Below are 23,917 nucleotides of genomic sequence, written 5' to 3'. Positions count from 1 at the left end.
GAGTCTCACCCTTGACAGATATACAGCCATTGTAACCATCTCAGTGTGCAGTGTGGCAAACTAGGAGAGACTTAGAAAGCAATGCTCACATATCATTTGTCAAATATTAAATCCCATAAACTTTTTTTCACTACAGAGGAGTGTTAGTTATTCAGTCACATCTGACTCTTTGTGACCCCTAAAGCCTGCCAGACTTCTCTGTGGAATTCTTCAGGCAAGAATACTGGACTAGGTTGCCATTTCCTTCTCCAGGGGAACTTCCCAACCCAAGGATCAAAACCTGGTCTTCTGCATATTGTAACTTACATTAAATTTGTGGGTTAGCATGACCATTGTCATCAGCTGAACTCACACACATATGGGATTCAGATGTAAATGACTTATGAAAAATCACCAACTAAATTAGGTTAAAACTGGTATTGATAACCCATGTCTTCTAACTTCCCCCTTTCTGTAGGCAATTATTTATTTATTTGGCCACTTCAGAGAGTACAGTGATCTTAGTGCCCTGACCAGAGGTTGAACCCTTGCTCCCTACCATGGAAGCACAGAGCACAAACCACTGGACAACCAGGGAATTCCACTATAGGCAACTACTTTATCTGATAATCATAGTGAATACATTCTGTCACAGGTTAACTTATATTAAAATTAAATTATATTAAAAAAAGATACTTAAGAAAATAATTGTAACAACTCTCTACAATCTCTTACAGAAGACAGACACTGAGAGAATAGTTTCTGAGTCATTCCTAGAGGACAGCATTACCCTAATGCTAAAACCAGACAAAGACATTACAAAAAAACTACAGACCAATATCTCTCATGAACATACACGCAGACATCTTCAAAAAATATCAGCAGAATGAATCCAATAAGGTATGCTGCTGCTGCTAAGTCACTTCAGTCTCGTCCGACTCTGTGCAACCCCATAGACGGCAGCCCACCAGGTTCCCCCGTCCCTGGGATTCTCCAGGCAAGAACACTGGAGTGGGTTGCCGTTTCCTTCTCCAATGCATGAAAGTGAAAAGTGAAAGTGGAGTCACTCAGTTGTGTCCAACTCTTAGCGACTCCATGGACTGCAGCCTACCAGGCTCCTCCATCCATGGGATTTTCCAGGCAAGAGTACTGGAGTTGGGTGCCATCGCCTTATCTGTCAATAAGGTATAACAAGAATTATATACCATGTCTAAGTCTGATTCATCCCAGATATGCAAATCTATTTCAACACTTAAATTCATATACCCCTCAACCAATAAGAAAAATTAATGATCATATCAGTAGATGCAGAAAAATATTTTTACAGACTTCAACAGTATGATTAAAAACTCACAGTAAGCTAGGAATAGGGGGAAATTTCCTTAACTTGATAAAGAATATCTACAAGTATCTTCATCATATGAAAGATATGAGAAACTTGCATATTTCCCTGTAAGATCAGGAAGAAGGTGACGATGTCCCCTCTCACCAGTACTTTTCAACATTGTATTATAAGTTCTAGAAAATGCATAAGAAAAGAAAAGAAAAAGTATACAAATCGAGAAGAAAGAAATAAAACTGTCTTTGCAGATAACATGATCATTTATGTAGAAAATCCCAAAGAATAAACAAAAAAAGTCCTAGAACTAATAAGCAATTGTAGCAATGTTGTAGGGCATTCACAGTAGTCATTATGGACATGAGAGTTGGACTATAAAGAAAGCTGATATATGGCAAAACCAATACAATATTGTAAAGTTAAAAATAATAATAATAATAAAAAAAAAGGAAGCTGAGCACCAAAGAACTGATATTTTTGAACTATGGTGTTGGAGAAGACTCTTGAGAGTCCCTTGGACTGAAAAGAGATCCAACCAGTCGATCCTAAAGGAAATCAGTCCTGAATATTCATTGGAAGGACTAATGGTGAAGCTGAAACTCCGATACTTACGCCACCTGATGCAAGGAACTGACTCATCTGAAAAGACCCTGATGCTGGGGAAGATTGGAGGCAGGAGGAGAAGGGCATGACAGAGGATGAGATGATTGGATGGCATCACCGACTTGATGGACATGAGTTTGAGTGAGCTCCTAGAGATGGTGATGGACAGTGAAGCCTGGCGTGCTGCAGTCCATGGGGTGGCAAATAGTTGGACACGACTGAGTGACTGAACTGAACTGGAGGGTATGAAGTTAACATACAAAAGCCAAATACTTTGCCTGTACCAGCAATGAAAAAGTACAATTTGAAATGAAAAACACAATATCACTGACAGCAGCACTCTAAACAATGAAATACTTAAGTATCAGATCAGATCAGATCAGATCAGTCGCTCAGTCGTGTCCGACTCTTTGCGACCCCATGAATCGCAGCATGCCAGGCCTCCCTGTCCATCACCAACTCCCGGAGTTCACTGAGACTCACGTCCATCGAGTCAGTGATGCCATCCAGCCATCTCATCCTCTGTCGTCCCCTTCTCCTCTTGCCCCCAATCCCTCCCAGCATCAGAGTCTTTTCCAATGAGTCAACTCTTCCCATGAGGTGGCCAAAGTACTGGAGTTTCAGCTTCAGCATCAGTCCTTCCAAAGAAATCCCAGGGCTGATCTCCTTCAGAATCGACTGGTTGGATCTCCTTGCAGTCCAAGGGACTCTCAAGAGTCTTCTCCAACACCACAGTTCAAAAGCATCAATTCTTTGGCACTCAGCCTTCTTCACAGTCCAACTCTCACATCCATACATGACCACAGGAAAAACCATAGCCTTGACTAGACGAACCTTTGTTGGCCAAGTAATGTCTCTGCTTTTGAATATGCTATCTAGGTTGGTCATAACTTTCCTTCCAAGGAATAAGCATCTTTTAATTTCATGGCTGCAGTCACTGTCATATGTACAAAATGAGGAAAACTACAAAATTCAAATGAAAGAAATCAATAACCACTAATGAATAGATAGATATTTCATGCTCATGGATAAGAAGACCCAATAGGTAATGATGTCAGTTCTTCCCAAATTGATCTAAAAGTGAAGTGTTAGTCATTCAGTCATGTCTGATTCTTTGAAACCCCATGGACTGAACCCAGGTCTCTTGCATCGCAGGTAGATTCTTTGCCATCAGTGACACTAGGGAAGCCCCTAATTGATCTATAGATTCAATGAAATTCCAGTGGAAATCACAGTAAGTTACTCTATGAACATCAACCAACTGATTCTAAGCTTTTCATGGGGAGACAAAAAATACAGAATAGCCAACACAATATTGATGGAGAAGAATAAAGTTGGAGGACTGACACAATCTGCCTTTAAGAATCACTGTAAAGCTATAGTAATCTTTACCAGTAATGGTACTGGCAAAGAATACACAAATTTACCATTGGAAAGAATAGAGTCCAGAAACAGACCTACATAAATATAGTCAACTGATCTTTGACAAAGGAACAAAGGTAATGCAGTGGAGCAAAGATAATCTTTTCAATAAACCATGCCAGAACAACTGGACATAACACACAAAAAATGAATCCAGACATACACATTATACCCATCACAGAAATTAACTCGTAATTATCCATAGGCTTCAAATGCCTATATGATAACATGGGAGAAAATATATATGACCTTGGGTTTGGCAATGACTTTAAGATATAACACCAAAGGCTCCAATACTTTGGCCAGCTGATATGAAGAGCTGACTCATTTCCTCACTCTTGATTCTGGGAATGACTGAGGTCAGGAGAAGAGGGCAACAGAGAATGAGATGGTTGGATGGCATCACTGACTCAATGGACATGAGTTTGATCAAACTCTGGGACACAGTGAAGGACAGGGAAGCCTGGCTTCTCACAGTTCATGGGGTCACAGATTTGGACATGACTTAGCAGCTGAACAACAACAACAAGAACTTAAAGAGGGGGATGGGAAGAGGACTGAATATGAAGAACACTTAATGTGAGGGGCAGTGAGACTATTCTGTATAATGTTATAGTGGTAGAAATATGTTATTATACAGTTGCCAAAATTCATAGAATATACAGCACCAAGAGTGAACTCTAATGTACACTATGGACTTTGGGTGATAACGATGTGTTAATGTAGGTTCATAGATTATATTAAATGTACTACTCTGGTAGGGAATGTTGATACTAGGGGTGGCTGTGCATGTGAGGGGGCAGAGGGTATAGGTATGTGAAAACTCTCTATACTTTCTGCTTAGTCTTGCTGTCAACCTAAAACTGCTCTAAAAAATAAAGTCTATTAAAAAAAAAATCTTTAAAACTGTTTCAGCTTTCCAAATATGATGTGGTTTTTCCACCTTGGATATATTATTGCTGTTTTTACTTTCATTGCTATGATCACCATTGTTACTACTAATAAAATGAAATGAGAAAAAAAGAGGCAATTACTCATGACTCTTTCCATCCTAATAGAATTCATTTTTGCTTATTAATCTCCTCTTGTTATTTGCAACCAGCTTATTTTATGTAGTTGATAGCAAGCATAAATTACAATATATGGTTTCTTTTCTGCAACTTGAAATTGTATTACAAACAGTTGTCTCCTCTTTGTTTTTATGATCATCATTTTTCATAGGTGTGTAATATCCCATTAGCTTTTCCTATTGCTAAACATTTATTCTATTATAGATAACACTGTATTGAATATTATTTGGGCACATACGTTCTTGCTTTTATCAAATTATTCCCATAGCAGAAATTTCCTAATGTGGAATTAGCACAGAAAAACTCATGAAAATCTTTGCTTTTTGCTACATATTTATCATATCCCTTTTAGAAGTATCCTAATAATTCATACTGACATGAACAGAGTATGAATACATCGATTTAACTGTATTTTTTTCCTGAATACTACCACTTCTAACGATCATTTATTAGTTATCATGGGAATGTTTCAAATTGATTTAATCATTTGATTAAAAATTTGGCTTTAATAATTGTATATACATATAAGAATGTCAGTATTACTTATTTCCTGGTAGTATTTCTACTGATGTGTGAATATTGGCCTTATAATGAAGAAATAAATATTTAAGACAAGTTGATTGATTGGCAAATATAACTTGCATGCAAAATATATGGTATATAAAGTATATAAAGGTGGTCAAAAGGTACAAATTTCTAGTCAGAAAATAATTAAGCCCTGAGGATATAGTGTACAACAGAGTGACTATAATTAATAATACTGTATTATAGTAGATGAAACTTGTCATTTATCCCTGCCCCAACTCTTTGTCATCTCTCAAATCTTTGTGCTTGTCCAGCCTATTATATTGTTAATAACTCCCAGTAGTTGAAAATATGTCAAGACCTGCCTGTGTTCTTAAGGGGAGAATCTCAGTACCTAGATTCAGGCTGCTTGGAAGCCAGACCCTCAGGAAGCAGTTTTTAGACCTATGCAAATATATACAGTCCTGTGCACCCACAAACATAAGCCCTGTTGGCCAGGGAATCTGGCATTATTCCTTGGGTGGTACTTGCAAAAACAGGTTCCAGATGAGTATATAGCTCTTTTTTGGGAGACACCAGCAAGTTGGAACAAGGATCAGGATGGCATTCACAGCCTACCTTTCTTGAAAGCAGCTCTGTAGTCCATTAGATGTGTCCCAAACCTGAAATCTGTCCCTCCTACTGAAGCATCAGAACAAGTCAAGAGGACTCCTTCACAGACAGAATGAGGGATGTGTTTCATCTGCTGTCTGCAAAATGCTATGGGAGTGGCAGCCTGCCAGGGTCTGTCTCTCCAACTGCCAGAGTTCCATAGGATCCAGGAGTGCAAGCCTTCCTGGTCAACAGAGCCAGGTGACCAAGGGGTGTCCCCTGGTCAACATCTGAAAATACTGGGGAGCCAGATGTAAAAACCAGGGTAGCACCACATGTAAAGCTCCCCTCCAGGAGACACTGGCGTGCTGGAATATGGCAGAGGGAGAGGCTGAAGATACCACCCACCCTCCTAGATCTCTGGAAAGAATTATATTCATCTCTAGATGTATCTTTATTTAGCAGCTTTCCCATAGGCTATAGTCATAATGATTAGCTATTCGGCCTCCTTCACAGAAAGATATATCTCCTCAAATTGTTACCTCTTGCTGTACCTGGGGGTAGTTGTTTAAAAACTCTTCTCTATTGATTATGGACTTCCTTGGTGGCTCAGACAGTTAATAATCTGCCTGCAATGCAGGATACCCAGGTTCGATCCCTGGGTCTATTGATTATAATGCTGCTAAGTCGCTTCAGTCGTGTCCGACTCTGTGTGACCCCATAGATGGCAGCCCACCAGGCCCCGCTGTCCCTGGGATTCTCCAGGCACTTAGAACTCATGAGTGTAAGACATGCTAGCCATGGCCATCAGGCAACACAGAGGTGTCCCCTGGTAGTAACTAAAAATTGAGGTACCAGAAAAAGGTACTGTTTGTTCACGGGGTTCTTGCAGCAAGAGTACTGGAGTGGTTTGCCATTCCCTCACGTTTTATCAGAACTCTTCAATACAACCTGACCATCTTGAGTGGCCCTGCATGGCATGGCTCATAGTTTCACTGAGTTACTGATCAAACCAGTCAATTCTAAAGGAAATCAAGGCTGAATGTTCACTGGGAGGAGTGATACTGAAGCACCAATACTTTGGCAACTGGATGGGAAGAGCCAAATCTTTGGCAAAGACTCTGATGCTGGGAAAGACTGAAGGCAAAAGGAGAAGGGGGTGGCAGAGGATGAGATGGTTAGATAGCATCACTGACTCAATGGACATCATAAATCTGAGCGAACTTGAGGAGATAGTGAAGGACAGGGGAACTTGGCCCACTGCAGTCCATGAGGTCATAAAGAGTCAGACATGACTTAGTGACTTAACATCGACAACAACAGACAAAGGTACAAGCTCCTTTTTGGGTGACATCTATCACTATAGTCACATGGGAACAGAATCCATGCTCCTCTGGTATTGAGAAGCAGGCATTCAAGAGGCATCCCTTGGATAGCAGCTGCAAAGATCAAGGTTCAAGATGAACCTGAAAGATTCCTTCTGACAGATACTGGTGTACTGGAGGAGGGCAAAGGGAGAATGGAGAGAGAGTGGAGATGGAGAGCCTCCATTTAGCAGGCTCCTAGATGTGTGTGTTAAATGAGATGCTTGCCCTTTAGGCTGCCACTGTAATACATGCAAATGAGTCTTCTTCATTTGAAGTTTAGGGGCAATGGACTGTCTCTGAAATGGAATTTGGATGGACAAGTCTGAACATGTGAGCCCTTAAGAACCGTCTCCCAGATCACTACAATATTGTTGATCTTGGAATGAAAGCTCTGCTCATTTTCAAGTTATGTGATTTGGGGCTCAATTCTGAGGTGCAGGTCCCAAAGTAGAGGTGCCTCATGTGTAGTTTGAACCTGATAAGTGGTATTGAATCACTCTTTCCACTTCTATTCAACATTGTATTAAATGTCCTAGCCAGAGCAATAAGGTAAGAAAAAGAAAGAAAAGATATCCAAATTGGAAAAAAAAGTAAAATTGTCCCTACTTGCAGATGACATAAATTTATACATTTTAAAACCTAAAAACTCTATCAAAAACTGTTGGAACTAATAAATTAATTCGGTAAAATTGCAGGATACAAAGTCAATACACAAAACCCTCTTGCATTTCTATATACAAATGGTGAACTATCAGAAGGGAAATATTTAAAAAATCCCATTTACAATTCCTTCAAAAAGAATAAAATACATAAAAATAAATTTAACCAACACCTGTATATTGAAAACTATAAGACATTAGGAGACAAATACATTTGAATCAGTTCTAATGAGGTGGATAAAACTGGAGCCTATTATACAGAGTGAAGTAAGCCAGAAGGAAAAACATAAATACAGTATACTAATGCATATATATGGAATTTAGAAAGATGGTAACAATAACCCGGTGTACGAGACAGCAAAAGAGACACTGATGTATAGAACAGTCTTATGGACTCTGTGGGAGAGGGAGAGGGTGGGAAGATTTGGGAGAATGGCAATGAAACATGTAAAATATCATGTAGGAAACGAGTTGCCAGTCCAGGTTCGATGCACGATGCTGGATGCTTGGGGCTGGTGCACTGGGACGGCCCAGAGGGATGGTATGGGGAGGGAGGAGGGAGGAGGGTTCGGGATGGGGAACACATGTATACCTGTGGAGGATTCATTTTGATATTTGCAAAACTAATACAATTATGTAAAGTTTAAAAATAAAATAAAATTAGAAAAAAAAAAGACATTAGGAGACAAATAAAAGGACAGATGGTGCTCATGGATTGGAATAATCAATATTACAAAAATGTCCATACTACCCAAAGCCAGAGTTGGATGTGACTGAAGTGACTTAGCATGCATGCGTGCACCACCCAAAGCCATATAAAGGAGGTACAACATAATTTCTATCAAAACTCCAATGGTTTTTTTCAAAGAAATGGAACAAATATCCTAAAATTTATATGGAAACACAAAAAACCCCCAGATAATCCAAATGATCTTGAGAAAGAACAACAAAGCTGGAGGCATCATATTCATTGATTTCAAATTATATTATATAGCATCTGGTCCTATTATTTTATGCAAATAGATGGGGAAACAATGGAAACAGTGGCAGGCTTTATTTTCTTGGACTCCAAAATCACTGAAGATGGTGACTGCAGCCATGAAGTTAAAAGACACTTGCTCCTTGGAAGAAAAGCTATGGCAAACCTAGACAGCATATTAAAAAGCAGAGACATCATTTTGCTGACAAAGGTCCATATAGCCAAAGCTATGGTTTTTCCAGTAGTCACATATATATATGAGAGTTTGGACCATAATGAAGGCTGAATGTCAAAGAATTGGTGTTTTCAATCTGTGGTACTAGAGAAGACTGTTGAGACTGTTTGATCTCCTTGAGTCCCTTGGACTGCAAGATCAAACCAATCAATCCTAAAGGGAATCAGCCCTAACTACTCATTGAAAGGGCTGATGCTGAAGCTGAAGCTCCAATACTTTAGCCACCAGATGCAAAGAGCTGACTCATTGGAAAAGACCTTGATGCTGGGAAAGATTGAGGGCAGGAGGAGAAGGGAGTGACATACAATGAGATGGTTGGATGTCACCATCAACTCAATAGACATGAGTCTGAGCAAACTCCAGGTGATAGTGAAGGACAGGGAAGCCTGGCATGCTACAATCCATGGAGCTGCAAAGGGTTGGACACAACTGAGTGACTGAACAACATGCTAATTAAAACAGTATGACATTGGCATAAAAACAGACACTAATCAATGGAACAGATTAGAGAGGCCAGAAATAAATTCACATCTATATGGCCAATTAATTTATGACAAAGGAGTCAAGAATAAACAATGGGGAAAAGAGAGTCTCTTCAATAATGGCTTCGGGAAAACTGGACAGCCACATACAAAAGAATTAAACTGTACCACAGTCTGGCCCCATACACAGAAACTAACTTAAAATGGATTGAAGGCTTGAATATTTATACATGAAACCATAAAACTGAAATAAAATTTCAGATTTTTTAAATCTGAAATAAAAAATAATAGCAACTAAAGTAAAAAGAAATGTAGGATTGCAGCATACCAAAAAGTTTCTACACAGCAAAGGAAACCATCAACAAAGAGAAAAGCCAGCCTACTGCTTAGGAGAAAATATTTGCAAATCATACAACTGACAATACAATACAACACTAAATAACAAACAAGCAATCCAATTAAGAAATGGACAGATCTGAGTAGGTATTTTTCTAAAGAAGATATCATAGAGATGGCCAACACGTACATGAAAAGATTATTATTACCCTACATTATTAATCATCATCATTAATGAAAACTATGATGAGATATCACTTCACACCTGTTAGAATGGCTGTTATAAAATAAAGCAAGAAAAAGCAAGTGTTGATAGGTATGTGGAGAAAAAGGGATGCTTGTGCACTATTAAGCAAGTAAGTGAAGTCGCTCAGTTGTGTCCGACTCTTTGCGACCCCATGCACTGTAGCCCACCAGGCTTCTCTGTCCATGGGATTCTCCAGGCGAGAATACTGGTGTGGGTTGCCATTTCCTTCTCCAGGGGATCTTCCCAACCCAGGGATCGAACCTGGGTCTCCCGCATTGTAGGCAGACGCTATTAGTAGCGTCTATTAGTAGCCATCTAATTTGGTGCAGCCACTACAATGCATGCATGCTGAGTCATGTTTGCCTCTTCATCCATGTAACTTTCCAGGCAAGAATACTGGAGTGTGTTGCCATTTCCTTCTCTAGGGGATCTTCCTCACCTGGGGGTCAAATCTGCGTCTCCCACATTGCAAGCGGATTCTTTACCACTGAGCCACTAGTTAAGACTATACACACACACACACACACACACACACAGATCAATTACAAAAAAATATTCAGCCATAAAAAAGAATATAGTCTTGCCATTTGCAGCAACATGGATGGACTTTGAGAGCATTATGTCAAGGGAAATAAATCAGGGAAAGGTAAATACTGTATAATCTCTCTTATACATGGAAGCTAAGAAACAAACAATAATAACCACAAAAATCCCACATAAGCCAGTTCATAGATTTAGAGGACAGACTGGTTGTTGTCAGAAGTGACAGAGGAGGGATGGGAGAAATGAGTGAAGAAGGAATACAATTATTAACTTTTTTTTTTTTAGTTTAAATAATCTGTTACAGATGTTAGACATAACTTCATTGAAGGGAGCAGGGAAAATCTGTATTGTATATTTTAATATTGCTGAGAGTAAATCTTAGAAGTTCTCATAAGAAAAAAAAAATCTCTGTGTGGTGACTGATGTACTGTGGTGATTGTTTTGCAATACATACAAATATCGAATCAGTATGTCGTACAGCTGAAACTAACAGAATACTTTGGATCAATTATATCTCAATTTTTAAAAGCATATAGTTTAGAAGGCTGGAAAATAAATTAATTTCTTAAGTAATATGAACACATATCTTGGTAACTGTGTTAAAGTAATTGGTTTTTCAAATCTTCTCATAAGCACTGCAAATCTTAAGACATTCTCTATTTAATCAGGCAAATTACAAATTTAGAGGTTTGAGTTTAACATTACATTAATAAATGTGAAGGAGGGCAGTAGCAGAGCTTTCAGTTTTTAATCATATATTTTAGTTTTTCACTGTTCCAATGAAGATATGGCTTTGAGAATGCAGGTTGAACAGACTGGCTCAGCAATGCCAGAATAGATTTAGTATTTAAAGTTCACTCAAATACCAAAAGGCCCTAAGGTTTTCTTCTGCATTAAAACAGCAAATCCTAGTACATTGGAAATCAGAAGAGAAAAGAGTACCTCAGCATCTTACTCATAAAACTCTTTAATGTTCTCATGAATAGCACTGTCTTTCACAGTGTTTTTGTAAATTAGACTGATCTATAATACATTTTGACTATGTTTAATAATATCTAATTGATAAAAATTAGTTGGTCAAAGTTAATATATTTTCACTGATTTGGACAATTTCTATATGCGTTCTCCAAATAGACACTTAAAAACATTGGTCTGGCCTGTATCTAACATATGTATGAATTTCACAATAAATTAAATCAAAATTTGTTTTTACTTTCCAAGATTTAGTTGTTGATTGCCTTAAAGGAATAGCAATTTATCAGTTGTTTTAGATTTTTTTTCTGGACTCAATTCAGTTCAGTTCAGTTCAGTTGCTCAGTCATGTCTGACTCTTTGTGACCCCATAATCGCAGCACGCCAGGCCTCCCTGTCCAGCACCAACTCCTGGAGTTCACTCAGACTCACGTCCATCGAGTCAGTGATGCCATCCAGCCATCTCATCCTCTCTCGTCCCCTTCTGCTCCTGCCCCCAATCCCTCCCAGCATCAGGGTCTTTTCCAATGAGTCATTATTAAATTTCTATAGAGGTGTTCTGAGATAGACAGGAAAAACTGACCTTCCTGAAGTGTTCGTAAGTAGGGAAATTCAACTACTTTATTTCTCTCAGATTAACCAAAGTTCACACTGAATATTTCTGCAGGGAAGAATAAGTGTGCGAAACTGTAAACATATTTTTACAGGAAAATCAACTCTTTGCATAGATAATTAATACTTGTGGAATAAAAAAAAAACAAGTTTAATCATCAGGGAGATATACTATCTGTTCTGTTCCAAGAAATATGTATATCTTAGTATATATTTGACCAGGAGCAAGTCTAGAATTAAAGATAAAATGAGTTTTTTTAACAATTTCAATTTCATGCATATAAACAAACACAATACCATATGGTGCAGCCCAGTAATATGGTATTACAAATTTTCAACAACTTTGGAGAAAAAATATATCATGTCAAAAAATAAGTAACATTCTTTTATAGAAGAAATTTCCTTTGCTCTTTTAAGTCTTTGATTATACAATTGCATAATACATGTTAATTTCATCAACATATTAGAGAAAAACTGTTTAAATTGTGCATAAATATCATATCCCTTTATTTATGGATTAAAGATAGCCCAGTTTTTGTTATACTTTTTCCTTCCCAAATTACTATAGGACCTCTATGATGTTTTTTCATTGAAACACTGAATGAATGTTTTAGTCAAATCTGTTTACATACATAGGGCTTCCCAGGTGGCACTGGCGGTAAAGAACTCACCTGTAAATGCAGGAGACATGAGAGATGTGGGTTTGATCCATGGGTTGGGAAGATCCCTGAGATCTTCTTGACTGGAGAATCCCATGGACAGAGGAGCCTGGCAGGATACGGTCCACAGAATTGTGAAGAGTCAGACATAACTGAAGCGACTTAATACACACATACAAATATACACAACTATAAAATATTTATATAAGTAGTTGTTCTTTTGTGATATAAAATTTAGGTTTTTAGTTAGAAAGTTACACTTTTTTACTCTTCTTAATCATTATAGAGAAGAGATAATTACATTTAGAATTTTGCTTGCTAAGGGAGGTTTCATAGCAAGTAGAATGAGTTACTGATTTTAATAGTTTATGAGGTTCAATCTCTAGTATAGGGATTTATCTTGTTTGAACCACATATCCACATTCATGGTCTTGCTAAACTTTTTGTCATCAGCCATCTCTGTGCTGCATGTGGAGTGTTTTGGAGCTTAGGGAAGCATTTGGGCACGATAAAGTACATAGCATAAAGACTAATGCTGCAGTTCTGTTCCTACTTTGAACAATTTCCTCCTCTACTTCCTCCTTTTCCTTGTCTTGGCAGTTAAGTAAAGACAGAGTAGTGATTTATACTACTTCATTTCAAATCTTTGTTTCTCCACATTATTTAATATTTTTAAACCTCCATTTCAAAAGCGAGATGATAATAAGATGATAATAATAGTATCAACTTCACACAGTTGTTGAAAATTTTAAATGAGTTAATGAATATGTTTAGAGGAATACCTCAAATATAGTGAGCTTTCTATGAGTTGAATCGGTTAGCATCACAATCAGAGCTAACAGTTTAAGTTTACTTATATATAAAATGAGAGACACACAGTAGGATTTTCTTTCCATAAAAAGTATAGCACCAAGTTAACCTCCGTCTTTGCCTCCTCCCTCCCCTAAACCCTGCATTGTCTTAGAAGTTGTAAATGTACTTATAAAAATAATGTCAATTTGGAATTGAACAGAAAATATCATTCAAGTATGAAAACAAAAGACTGAAGTCAGTGCTGAAGAGAAAATAAATCTTTCAAATGCTTTGAGATTTAGGTCCAATGGTCAAAGGAATGAAAGGGTTTCCATAAGAGATTAAGCAAATGAACTAGATCTCAAATATTCTAAAATGAATTCTCAGAGAACTGAATGCAAATCTTGTTTTCTGATTGATGTAATTTTCTTACTTTAAAAATATAAAAATACATTAGTACCAGGTTTTTCTGGTAATTACAGACCTATGGGGAACCTTGTTATAGCTGCAAATTTATGCTATAATAATATATGTTCCCCTATTAGAGAAATAATAATTTAATCAATAAATGATGCTGGTAAAACAACAATTTAAACAGAAATGAAAAATTATGACCTATATTCAAAAGTAAAGTCAGTCAATGGAAACCAAACTTTATGTGACATAGGATATTGGAACTAGGATATAAAGATTTAAGATCAGCTCTTATAACTACATTTAAGAACGTAAAGGAAAATATACTTGTAATGAGTGAAAATGCAAACAATCTCAACACAGAAATAGAAACCATAAATAAAACCAAACTGAAATTCTAGACCTAAAAAGCAATGCTTGAAAAAAATAAAAGTAAATTGAGGTCTTAAAATAAGATTGGAGATTACAGAAGAAAAAGTCAATGAAGTTGAAGATAAATCAATGGAGATTATACAAACTCAATAAGAAAAAGCAAAAGATTGGGAAAAGAGTGAATTTTCAGTGATTTGTGGGACAAATATCAAATGTCAAACATACATATAATTGAAGCCCTAGAAATAGAAAAGAGAGAGAACTGGGAAAATATTTAGAAAAATAATGGTCAAAATTTTCCTAGCTAAAGCAAAATATTCATTTACAGGTTTCATATAAACATTAAACCATGAGTAGCACAAAGACAAAGAAAACTACACCCAGGTGCATGAAAGACAGATTGCTAAAAACCAGATAAACACAAAATCTAGAGAGCTGCTGCTGCTGCTGCAAGTCACTTCAGTCATGTCCGACTGTGCGACCCCATAGACGGCACTCCACCAGGCTCCCCTGTCTTTGGGATTCTCCAGGCAAGAATACTGGAGTGGGTTGCCATTTCCTTCTCCAATGCATGAAAGTGAAAAGTGAAAGTGAAGTCTCAGTCCTGTCAGACTCTTCGCAACCCCATGGACTGTAGCCTACCAGGCTCCTCTGTCCATGGGATTTTCCAGGCAAGAGTACTGGAGTGGGTTGCCATTGCCTTCTCCAGAATCTAGAGAGCAGATCTTACATATAGGGAGATAACAATAAATATGACTTCTAACTTGTAATTGGAAACAATTGCAGCCAGAAGACAGAATTGTATATTTTGCAAAATATCTTTCAAGAATAAATGTAAAATAAAAAAAATTCAGAAAAATTAAAATTAACACAACTTGCTATCATCAGATCTGCTTGATAAGAATTGCTAAAGAAAGTTTTTCAAGCTGTTGGAAATGATACCAGACAGAAATTTTCTCTTCAGGAAGGAACAGTAACATAAATGGTAAATATATGAGTTAACATAAAAAGGCTATATTTCTATTTATTAAATTAAAATACATATGATTATTTAAAACATTTTAACATACTATGTGTTTCAGTTCAATTCAGTCGCTCAGTCTTGTCCAACTCTTTGCGACCCCATGAATCACACGCCAGGCCTCCCTATCCATCACCAAGTCCCAGAGTTCACTCAGACTCACGTCCATGGAGTCAGTGATGCCAACCAGCCATCTCATCCTCTGTTGTCCCTTTCTCCTCCTGTCCCCAATCCCTCCCAGCATCAGAGTCTTTTCCAATGAATCAACTCTTCGCATGAGGTAGCCAAAGTACTAGAGTTTCAGCTTCAGCATCAGTCCTTCCAAAGAATTCTCAGGGCTGATCTCCTTCAGAATGGACTGGTTGGATCTCCTTGCAGTCCAAGGGACTCTCAAGAGTCTTCTCCAACACCACAGTTCAAAAGCATCAATTCTTCAGTGCTCAGCCTTCTTCACAGTCCAACTCTCACATCCATACATGACCACTGGAAAAACCATAGCCTTGACTAGACGGACCTTTGTTGGCAAAGTAATGTCTCTGCTTTTGAATATGCTATCTAGGTTGGTCATAACTTTCCTTCCAAGGAGTAAGTGTCTTTTAATTTCATGGCTGCAGTCACCATCTGCAGTGATTTTGGAGCCCCCCCCAAAAAAAGTCTGACACTGTTTCCACTGTTTTCCCAACTATTTCCCATGAAGTGATGGGACCAGATGCCATGATCTTCATTTTCTGAATGTTGAGTTTTAAGTCAACTTTTTCACTCTCCTCTTTCACTTTCAAGAGGCTTTTTAGTTCCTCTTCACTTTCTGCCATAGCGGTGGTGTTATCTGAATATCTGAGGTTATTGATATTTCTCCCAGCAATCTTGATTCCAGCTTGTGTTTCTTCCAGTCCAGCGTTTCTCATGATGTACTCTGCATATAAGTTAAATAAGCAGGGTGACAATTTACAGCCTTGATGAACTCCTTTTCCTATTTGAAACCAGTCTGTTGTTCCATGTCCAGTTCTAACTGTTGCTTCCTGACTTGCATACAAATTTCTCAAGAGGCAGGTCAGGTGGTCTGGTATTCCTATCTCTTTCAGAATTTTCCACAGTTTATTGTGATCCACACAGTCAAAGGCTTTGGCATAGTCAATAAAGCAGAAGTAGATGTTTTTCTGGACCTCTCTTGCTTTTTTGATGATCCAGCAGTTGTTGGCAATTTGGTCTCTGGTTCCTCTGCCTTTTCTAAAACCAGCTTTAACAACTGGAAGTTCACAGTTCACGTATTGCTGAAGTCTGGCTTGGAGAATTTTGAGCATTACTTTACTAGCGTGTGATATGAGTGCAATTGTGTGGTAGTTTGAGCATTCTTTGGCATTGCCTTTCTTTGGGATTGGAATAAAAACAGACCTTTTCCAGTCCTGTGGCCACTGCTGAGTTTTTCAAATTTGCTGGCATATTGAGTGCAGCACTTTCACAGCATCATCTTTCAGGATTTTAAATAGCTCAACTGGAATTCCATCACCTCCACTAGCTTTGTTCATAGTGATGCTTTCTAAGGCCCACTTGACTTCGCATTCCAGGATGTCTGACTCTAGGTCAGTGATCACACCATCGTGATTATCTGGGTCGTGAAGATCTTTTTTGTACAGTTTAGTAACATATATAGATGTAATACATACAGAAACCATAGGACAAAGTGGGTGATTTCAAGGTTCTTTAATTTTATATGAAGAGGTCTAATGTTAACTCTAATTATCTTGGGAAACATTATAGAAAGAAATCACTAAAAATTAATGCCAAGAGGTATGGCAAAGAATGAAAAGATAAAAGGGAATCTTAAAAAATTCAATTAACTTGAAAGAAAGTTAGAAATGAATCACAAAGGAGCAAAAACAGTAAAAACAGAAAACAATTATTATAATGGGGGAAACATAAATATAATCATATCTATTATATAAATCTATTCATATCTATAATTACATAAGTGTAAATGGACTAATTACTATGATTAGCAGGCAGATATGAGTATAAAGGAAAAATAAACCCAGCAAGGACTGATATACATGGTTTAGAAGTTATATGTGGGTGCTAAGTTGCTTCAGTCACGTCTGACTCTTTGTGACTCTATGGACCATAGCCCACCAGGCTCCTGTGTCAGTGGGATTCTCCACTGGAGTGGGTTGCCATGCCCTCTCCAGGGTATCTTCCTGACTCAGGGATTGAACCTGTGTCTCTGATGTCTCTTTCATTGGCAGGAGGGTTCTCTACCACTAGCACCACCTGGGAAGCCCAGAAATTACATGCTTAAATGTAAAGACACACAGAGATTGAAATTAAGAGTCAAAAAGAAATACCAAGTTGATGTATGGCAAAACCAATACAATATTGTAATTAGCCTCCAATTAAAATAAACAAATTTAAATTAAAAAAATAACTAATATTTTAAAATAACTGAATTCTCAAAGATAAGGCTCTAAGGAATCATGAGCAGTTAATTTTAACTCTATAAAGCTCTCCATTATAAAGCATAAACATAATGATCCTAAAATTGCTTATTTTTGTTTTCATTGGCAAAGAGGGGGGGGGAGTGGAAACAGTAACAAATTCCATTTTCTTGGGCTCCAAAATCATTGCAGACAGTGACAGCATCCATGAAATTAAAAGACACTTGCTCCTTGGAAGAAATCTATGACAAACCTAGACAGCATATTAAAAAGTAGAGACATTATTTTGCCTACAAATGTCCATATAGTCAAAGCTCTGATTTTTCCAGAAGTCATGTAAGATGTGAAAGTTGGACCATACAAAAGGCTGAGCACCAAAGAATTGATGCTTTCAATCTGTGGTGCTGGGGAAGACTCTTGAGAGTGCCTTGGAAAGAAAGGAGATCAAACCAGTCAATACTAAAGGAAATCAACCTCGTCTATTCATTGGAAGGACTAATGCTGAAGCTGAAGCTCCAAGACTTTGGTCACCTGATGTGAAGAACCAGCTAATTGGAAAAAACCCTGATACTGGGAAAGACTGAGGGCAGGAGAAGAGGGTGACAGAGGATGAGATGGTTGGATGGCATCACGGACTCAAAGGATGTGAGTTTGTGCAAACTCCGAGAGATAGTGAAGGACAGGGAAGTCTGGCGTGCTTCAGTTCATGGGGTTGCAAAGTTGGACACGACTTAGCAACTGAACAGCAAGTAACTTTCAGAGCATTTTATATTTATATAAATGTATATTCCTTTTATCTGATGCTCAGTGACCACTTCTAGTCAGAAGGAAGACTGCACTGATACTAATTGTTATCTCCCTTTCAAAGGTTAGTAATGTTGCAGACTAATGGCATTAACAATGAAAGTTCTGTGATCTTACAGCCTGAGGGTATCAGAAGTGGTGTATGGTACACCAGCCTTATTAATATTTTTTTAAAATTTAGAGTTAAAAAATTCCATGCAAAAAGGTTCTAGCATTTGAAAGCAAATAGGCTCTTATCCATTATTAATTCACATAAGAAAAACAGCTATGATGGCAAAGGCCAGATACTTATATGAAGGTTATAAATATGAATGAATAATTCATTTTTCTATTAATTTTGAATTTATGGCCTAACTGTTGAACTTTATTTTTTCTTTTCCTAAAAGGGCATGTACCAAGCAAAGTACTGCACTGTCAGCAGTCAGGACACAAAGTACCACAGTATGCAAAATAAGATTTACTAGACACATATTTACTTATGTGTAACACAATAAACTGTGGAAATTTCTGAAAGAGACAGGAATACCAGACCACTTGACCTGCCTCATGAGAAACCTGTATGCAGGTCAGGAAGCAACAGTTAGAACTGGACATGGAAAAACAGACTGATTCCAAATAGGAAAAGGAGAGAGTTGGATTGTGAAGAAAGCTGAGTGCCGAAGAACTGATGCTTTTGAACTGTGGTGTTGAAGAAGACTCTTGAGAGTCCCTTGGACTGCAAGGAGATTCAGCCAGTCCGTTCTAAAGGAGATCAGTCCTGGGTGTTCTTTGGAAGGACTGATGCTAAAGCTGAAACTCCAATACTTTGGCCACCTCATACGAAGAGTTCACTCATTGGAAAAGACTCTGATGCTGGGAGGGATTGGGGGCAGGAGGAGAAGGGGACGACAGAGGATGAGATGGCTGGATGGCATCACTGACACAATGGACGTGAGTTTGATTGAACTCCGGGAGTTGGTGATGGACAGGGAGGCCTGGTGTGCTGCAATTCATGAGGTCGTAAAGAGTTGGACATGACTGAGTGACTGAACTGAACTGAACTGAACTGAAGTAAGTGAAAATCACTCAGTTGTGTCTGACTCTTTGTTACCCCATCAACTGTACAGTCCATGGAATTCTCCAGGCCAGAATATTGGAGTGGGTAGCCTATCCCTTCTTCAGGGGATCTTCCCGACCCAGGAATTGTGCCAGGGTTTCCTGCATTGCAAGCAGATTTTTCACCAACTGAGCTACAAGGGAATTGATCCCTTATCATAGACCTCATATTATAGCTCGCTAAAAGATTCTGGAAAATCATATCTTTTCTGGAGATAACCTTAAGTATGAGGGGGCATTTGCTGGAAGGCCCATGTGCCCCCAAATATTGTCCTCCATAACATGTTACTGAGTCCATAATTCAGAACATTCTCTTTTGAACTTCTTTTTTTCTTTTAATTTTATTTTATTTTTAAACTTTACATAATTGTATTAGTTTTGCCAAATATCAAAATGAATCTGCCACAGGTATACCTGTGTTCCCCATCCTGAACCCTCCTCCCTCCTCCCTCCCCATACCCTCCCTCTGGGTCGTCCCAGTGCACCAGCCCCAAGCATCCAGTATCGTGCATCGAACCTGGACTGGCGACTCGTTTCATGCATGATATTATACATGTTTCAATGCCATTCTCCCAAATCTCCCCACCCTATCCCTCTCCCACAGAGTCCATAAGACTGATCTATACATCAGTGTCTCTTTTGCTGTCTCGTACACAGGGTTATTGTTACCATCTTTCTAAATTCCATATATATGCGTTAGTATACTGTATTGGTGTTTTTCTTTCTGGCTTACTTCACTCTGTATGATAGGTTCCAGTTTCATCCACCTCCTTAGAACTGATTCAAATGTATTCTTTTTAATGGCTGAGTAATACTCCATTGTGTATATGTACCACAGCTTTCTTATCCATTCATCTGCTGATGGGCGTATAGGTTGCTTCCATGTCCTGGCTATTATAAACAGTGCTGCGATGAACATTGGGGTACACGTGTCTCTTTCCCTTCTGGTTTCCTCAGTTTGTATGCCCAGCAGTGGGATTCCTGGATCATAAGGCAGTTCTATTTCCAGTTTTTTAAGGAATTTCCACACTGTTCTCCATAGTGGCTGTACTAGTTTGCATTCCCACCAACAGTGTAAGAGAGTTCCCTTTTCTCCACACCCTCTCCAGCATTTATTGCTTGTAGACTTTTGGATCGCAGCCATTCTGACTGGCATGAAATGGTACCTCATAGTGGTTTTGATTGGCATTTCTCTGATAATGAATGATGTTGAGCATCTTCTTTATTATAATTCTTGTCTGCCAACTTCTCACTCTTAAGTCAGACGACAAAACTGGCAGTCAAATCTCGGAATTTATTCACTATGCTAGGAGGTCCTTGACTATCTCTTCTGAGATTAACTAATTTGACGACTCTTGTTCTTCCTATAACAAACATTTATTGACCAGTTGCTGTAACCAGCAATGAAGAGGCCAGCTTGGTGTTATCATCCTATTGCCCATTGGGTATATGCTTGTACCAAACATAGAAATGAGTACATCATACATAGTTTGCCTAAGGAAGATTATACATCATCTATGAAAAATTGCCTGACACATTAAAAACAAAAACAAAAACAAAACCACAACAATTGACCTCTCCGCTGTGCAGGTGCTCCACACATTTAAGTCCATCTTTCCTTCTTCACTCCCATGCACTCTGATGCTGGGTATAAGTCACAGGTTTTATTCACATTATAATACTATTCTTATCCTGGATCTTCATGATACAACCTGATTTAGCTGGCACATTAAGAGTATTTCTGGTATCCATTTCAATACCAAACAGCTAGTAATACCTTAACTATAAATAGAAGTGGCTCTGATTTACATATATACCAACAAAGTCAGCTAAATACATCTCTGGTTCAACTTCTTTTGGCTAAACTCTAGAATTTTCTAGTTATTCCACATACAGGGAGGTTAGGAGGGAAAGAAATAGCATTTGGACTGGAATTATTATCTGTAGTTATAAATAGAATATTCCCCTTTTATAAAATTTGAAAAAAAAAAATGTGACCATATGAACCCAATACCAGGACTCTCAAAGGACTCCTTTATCTGAGGGGGCCTGAGGTTTAAGTTTCATTAATTTTTTTGTAGGTTGATGCCTGTGTCCTGTGATAACATTTCAGATAAAGGAGAGTTAGGAAAGCTTGATGCCATATTCCTTCGGTGATCAAAAACAGCAAGGACAAAGCATACCTGCAGTTTTGAGTAAAAATCCCGAATTATTATAAAGAGTGCCAGCTACTAAAAAGCCAATTAGTATGATGACAGTAATAATGAAAACTCATGAAATATACAAAATGGAAAGTTACATGTCATTTCTCAAAGATATAACCATATCTGAAATTATTAAATTTCCTAAACCCATTCAGCTTATTTAATATGCAATTCATTTTCAGTAAGGTCTTTTTTTCAAAAATATAAAGGCTTTCAAGGAATGATTTACATATTATTAGATAATATAGATATCAGATTAAGCTTTATATGGCCATCTTTCATGATCTTCTTATGAGGCAGGTTTATCTATGCCTTTAATCTCAAAAAATAATTTTTAAAATGATTTCAGTTAATTGGTTAATAAGATGTTTAAAATGCTTCTCAAAGATATTCTTTTCTGTAGTTCCATTGTATTAATGTATAATTCACTACTGAAAATATCTCTAATTCTGAAGCTACTGTATATTCATGAGGTTGCATTTTTGTCTAGGAGGATTGGTGAATAAAAGAATCAGTGAATTACATGTTAGGATGAGATTTGTGAAGTTTATTAACCACACTATTTTGCCTTCAGTTATATTTCATATGATTCCAGATAAAATCCATATTAATTTTAACCATATGAAAAGAGGATCCCATTTCTTATTTCCTATACTGCCTTTTACTATACTTCTACTATATGCCAGTTACTATAATTATCAAAAATGAACAGGACTTTACAAGGTTATCAAGTCATTGTGATGTGTATCATTTTATTTACTATGGCGTTCCTTGAGCCTAGCACAGTGTCTGATAATTAGATACTCATAACATGTGTTATTGGGGTAATAAAATCATATGGAAGATGATTTTAGAATAACTAGATAGAGATTTTTGTTTCATAAAATACCTTGGTGATAATTGTGACAGCAGAATGATAGGAAATGATCAAGAAAAAAGGGCATACAACGTTAAGGCAGGAGGTTGGACCTCACTAGAAAGGATGATTGGTGGAATTTCTATGGAAGTAGTGGGAATGATCCAGGAACTGTGAATTAGTTTTATAAAATATTCAAATGTTAACATTTTATGCCATATAGTATTCTTTCCCCTGATTATTTGGTGAAGTGACTGCACATAGTTCTGAAACAGTATGCTTTGGGGAATAAAGTGGTCAGAGCAGGGCCCAGTAGGGTGTAGTGCAGCAATTGGGTTGCTTGAACTGGAGGAGAAAGATAGAAAAGAGATGGCAAACTCAACAGAAAGAGAGTATCAGAAAAAGAGATCCTAAGAAGACAGACATGCTCCACCCTGACCACAAAAGTCCTTCCAGGGAGATGCTGACTTTCCTGTTTCAGGTAGGGCAGAGACTGAACCAATTTATTTAAAATAATAAGGACAGGTTGATCTTAACACACCAGAAGTTTTGAGAATATTTCCAATGTTGAAACAAGGGTTAGAAATGTTTAGAGTTGATGGAATGGAGGACATGGTTTCAACCTTGAGACATGTAAAGGCTAATGATTGAGAGATGTCCACAGGCAGTTTCATGAATTCTTTAATAGAGAGTGTGATGCACAAGCAGTAAGAACATAGAACAGCTGTTACACTTTACTACCTGTGGGGAGGACATCAGGAAGATGGTGCAGAAGAAGTAATGGATGAATGGGGTCTGAAGGATAACCCAGGATTTTCTGGAGGGAAAGTGAAGATGGAGAACTAAATGGAAAGGCATTCTGGGGCATAAAAATAAAACGCAGAGAAAGTGCAAACTATGAAATATAAAAGGTGCACTGAGGAACTGAAAGCGGACAAAAAACTGAAAATGAAGACAGGCCCAGCTTTGAAAAGGGCTGTATATGCCATTCGAAGGAGGAGGAGCCTGATCCCATTTAAAGGAGGGAATTCCATTAGAGTTTTTTTTTTTTTTTTTTAAACAAAGGAAGCAGGATATACCTTAATTTCTATCTGTTTTATGGCATTAACATGGTTTTAAGACTTCCATTACGGAAAAACAAGAAAAAACATTTAGAATATCGGATGAAATCAAGTAAGAATCCAGAGATTTTGGAGCCATGACTGATTATAATTCAGTTCAGTTCAGTTCAGTCACTCAGTCACATCCGACTCTTTGCGACCCCATGAACTGCAGCACACAAGGCCTCCCTGTCCATCACCAACTCCAGG

At 37.8% G+C, this 23,917-nt stretch overlaps 1 protein-coding gene across 12 annotated transcripts in view; it reads right to left on the bottom strand.

Moving 5' to 3' along the window:
* Window positions 1–23,917, bottom strand: part of LOC147367691 (uncharacterized) — a 224,814-nt gene that overhangs the window by 40,425 nt on the left and 160,472 nt on the right. For 9 of the 12 annotated variants that reach the window (XR_015169274.1, XR_015169275.1, XR_015169277.1 and 6 more), the window contains one exon: window positions 12,633–12,729. The exons of the other annotated variants lie outside the window; for them this stretch is intronic. Coding sequence is in view for 1 of the 9 variants with exons in the window: in XM_086414513.1 (XP_086270639.1) it covers window positions 12,633–12,729 (97 nt within the window). In the remaining 8 variants the exon portion in view is untranslated. The remainder of the gene's footprint in view (window positions 1–12,632; window positions 12,730–23,917) is intronic. 12 annotated transcript variants of the gene reach the window in all.

This window comes from Bos grunniens, chromosome 8 (genome assembly GCF_055505025.1).
Source record: "Bos grunniens cultivar Pamir isolate PY7600 chromosome 8, Bosgru_T2T1.0, whole genome shotgun sequence".
NCBI classification, from domain to species: Eukaryota; Metazoa; Chordata; class Mammalia; order Artiodactyla; family Bovidae; genus Bos; species Bos grunniens.
The sequence above is the reverse complement of the archived record's forward strand: the minus strand, read 5'-3'. Positions and strand labels throughout refer to the sequence as shown.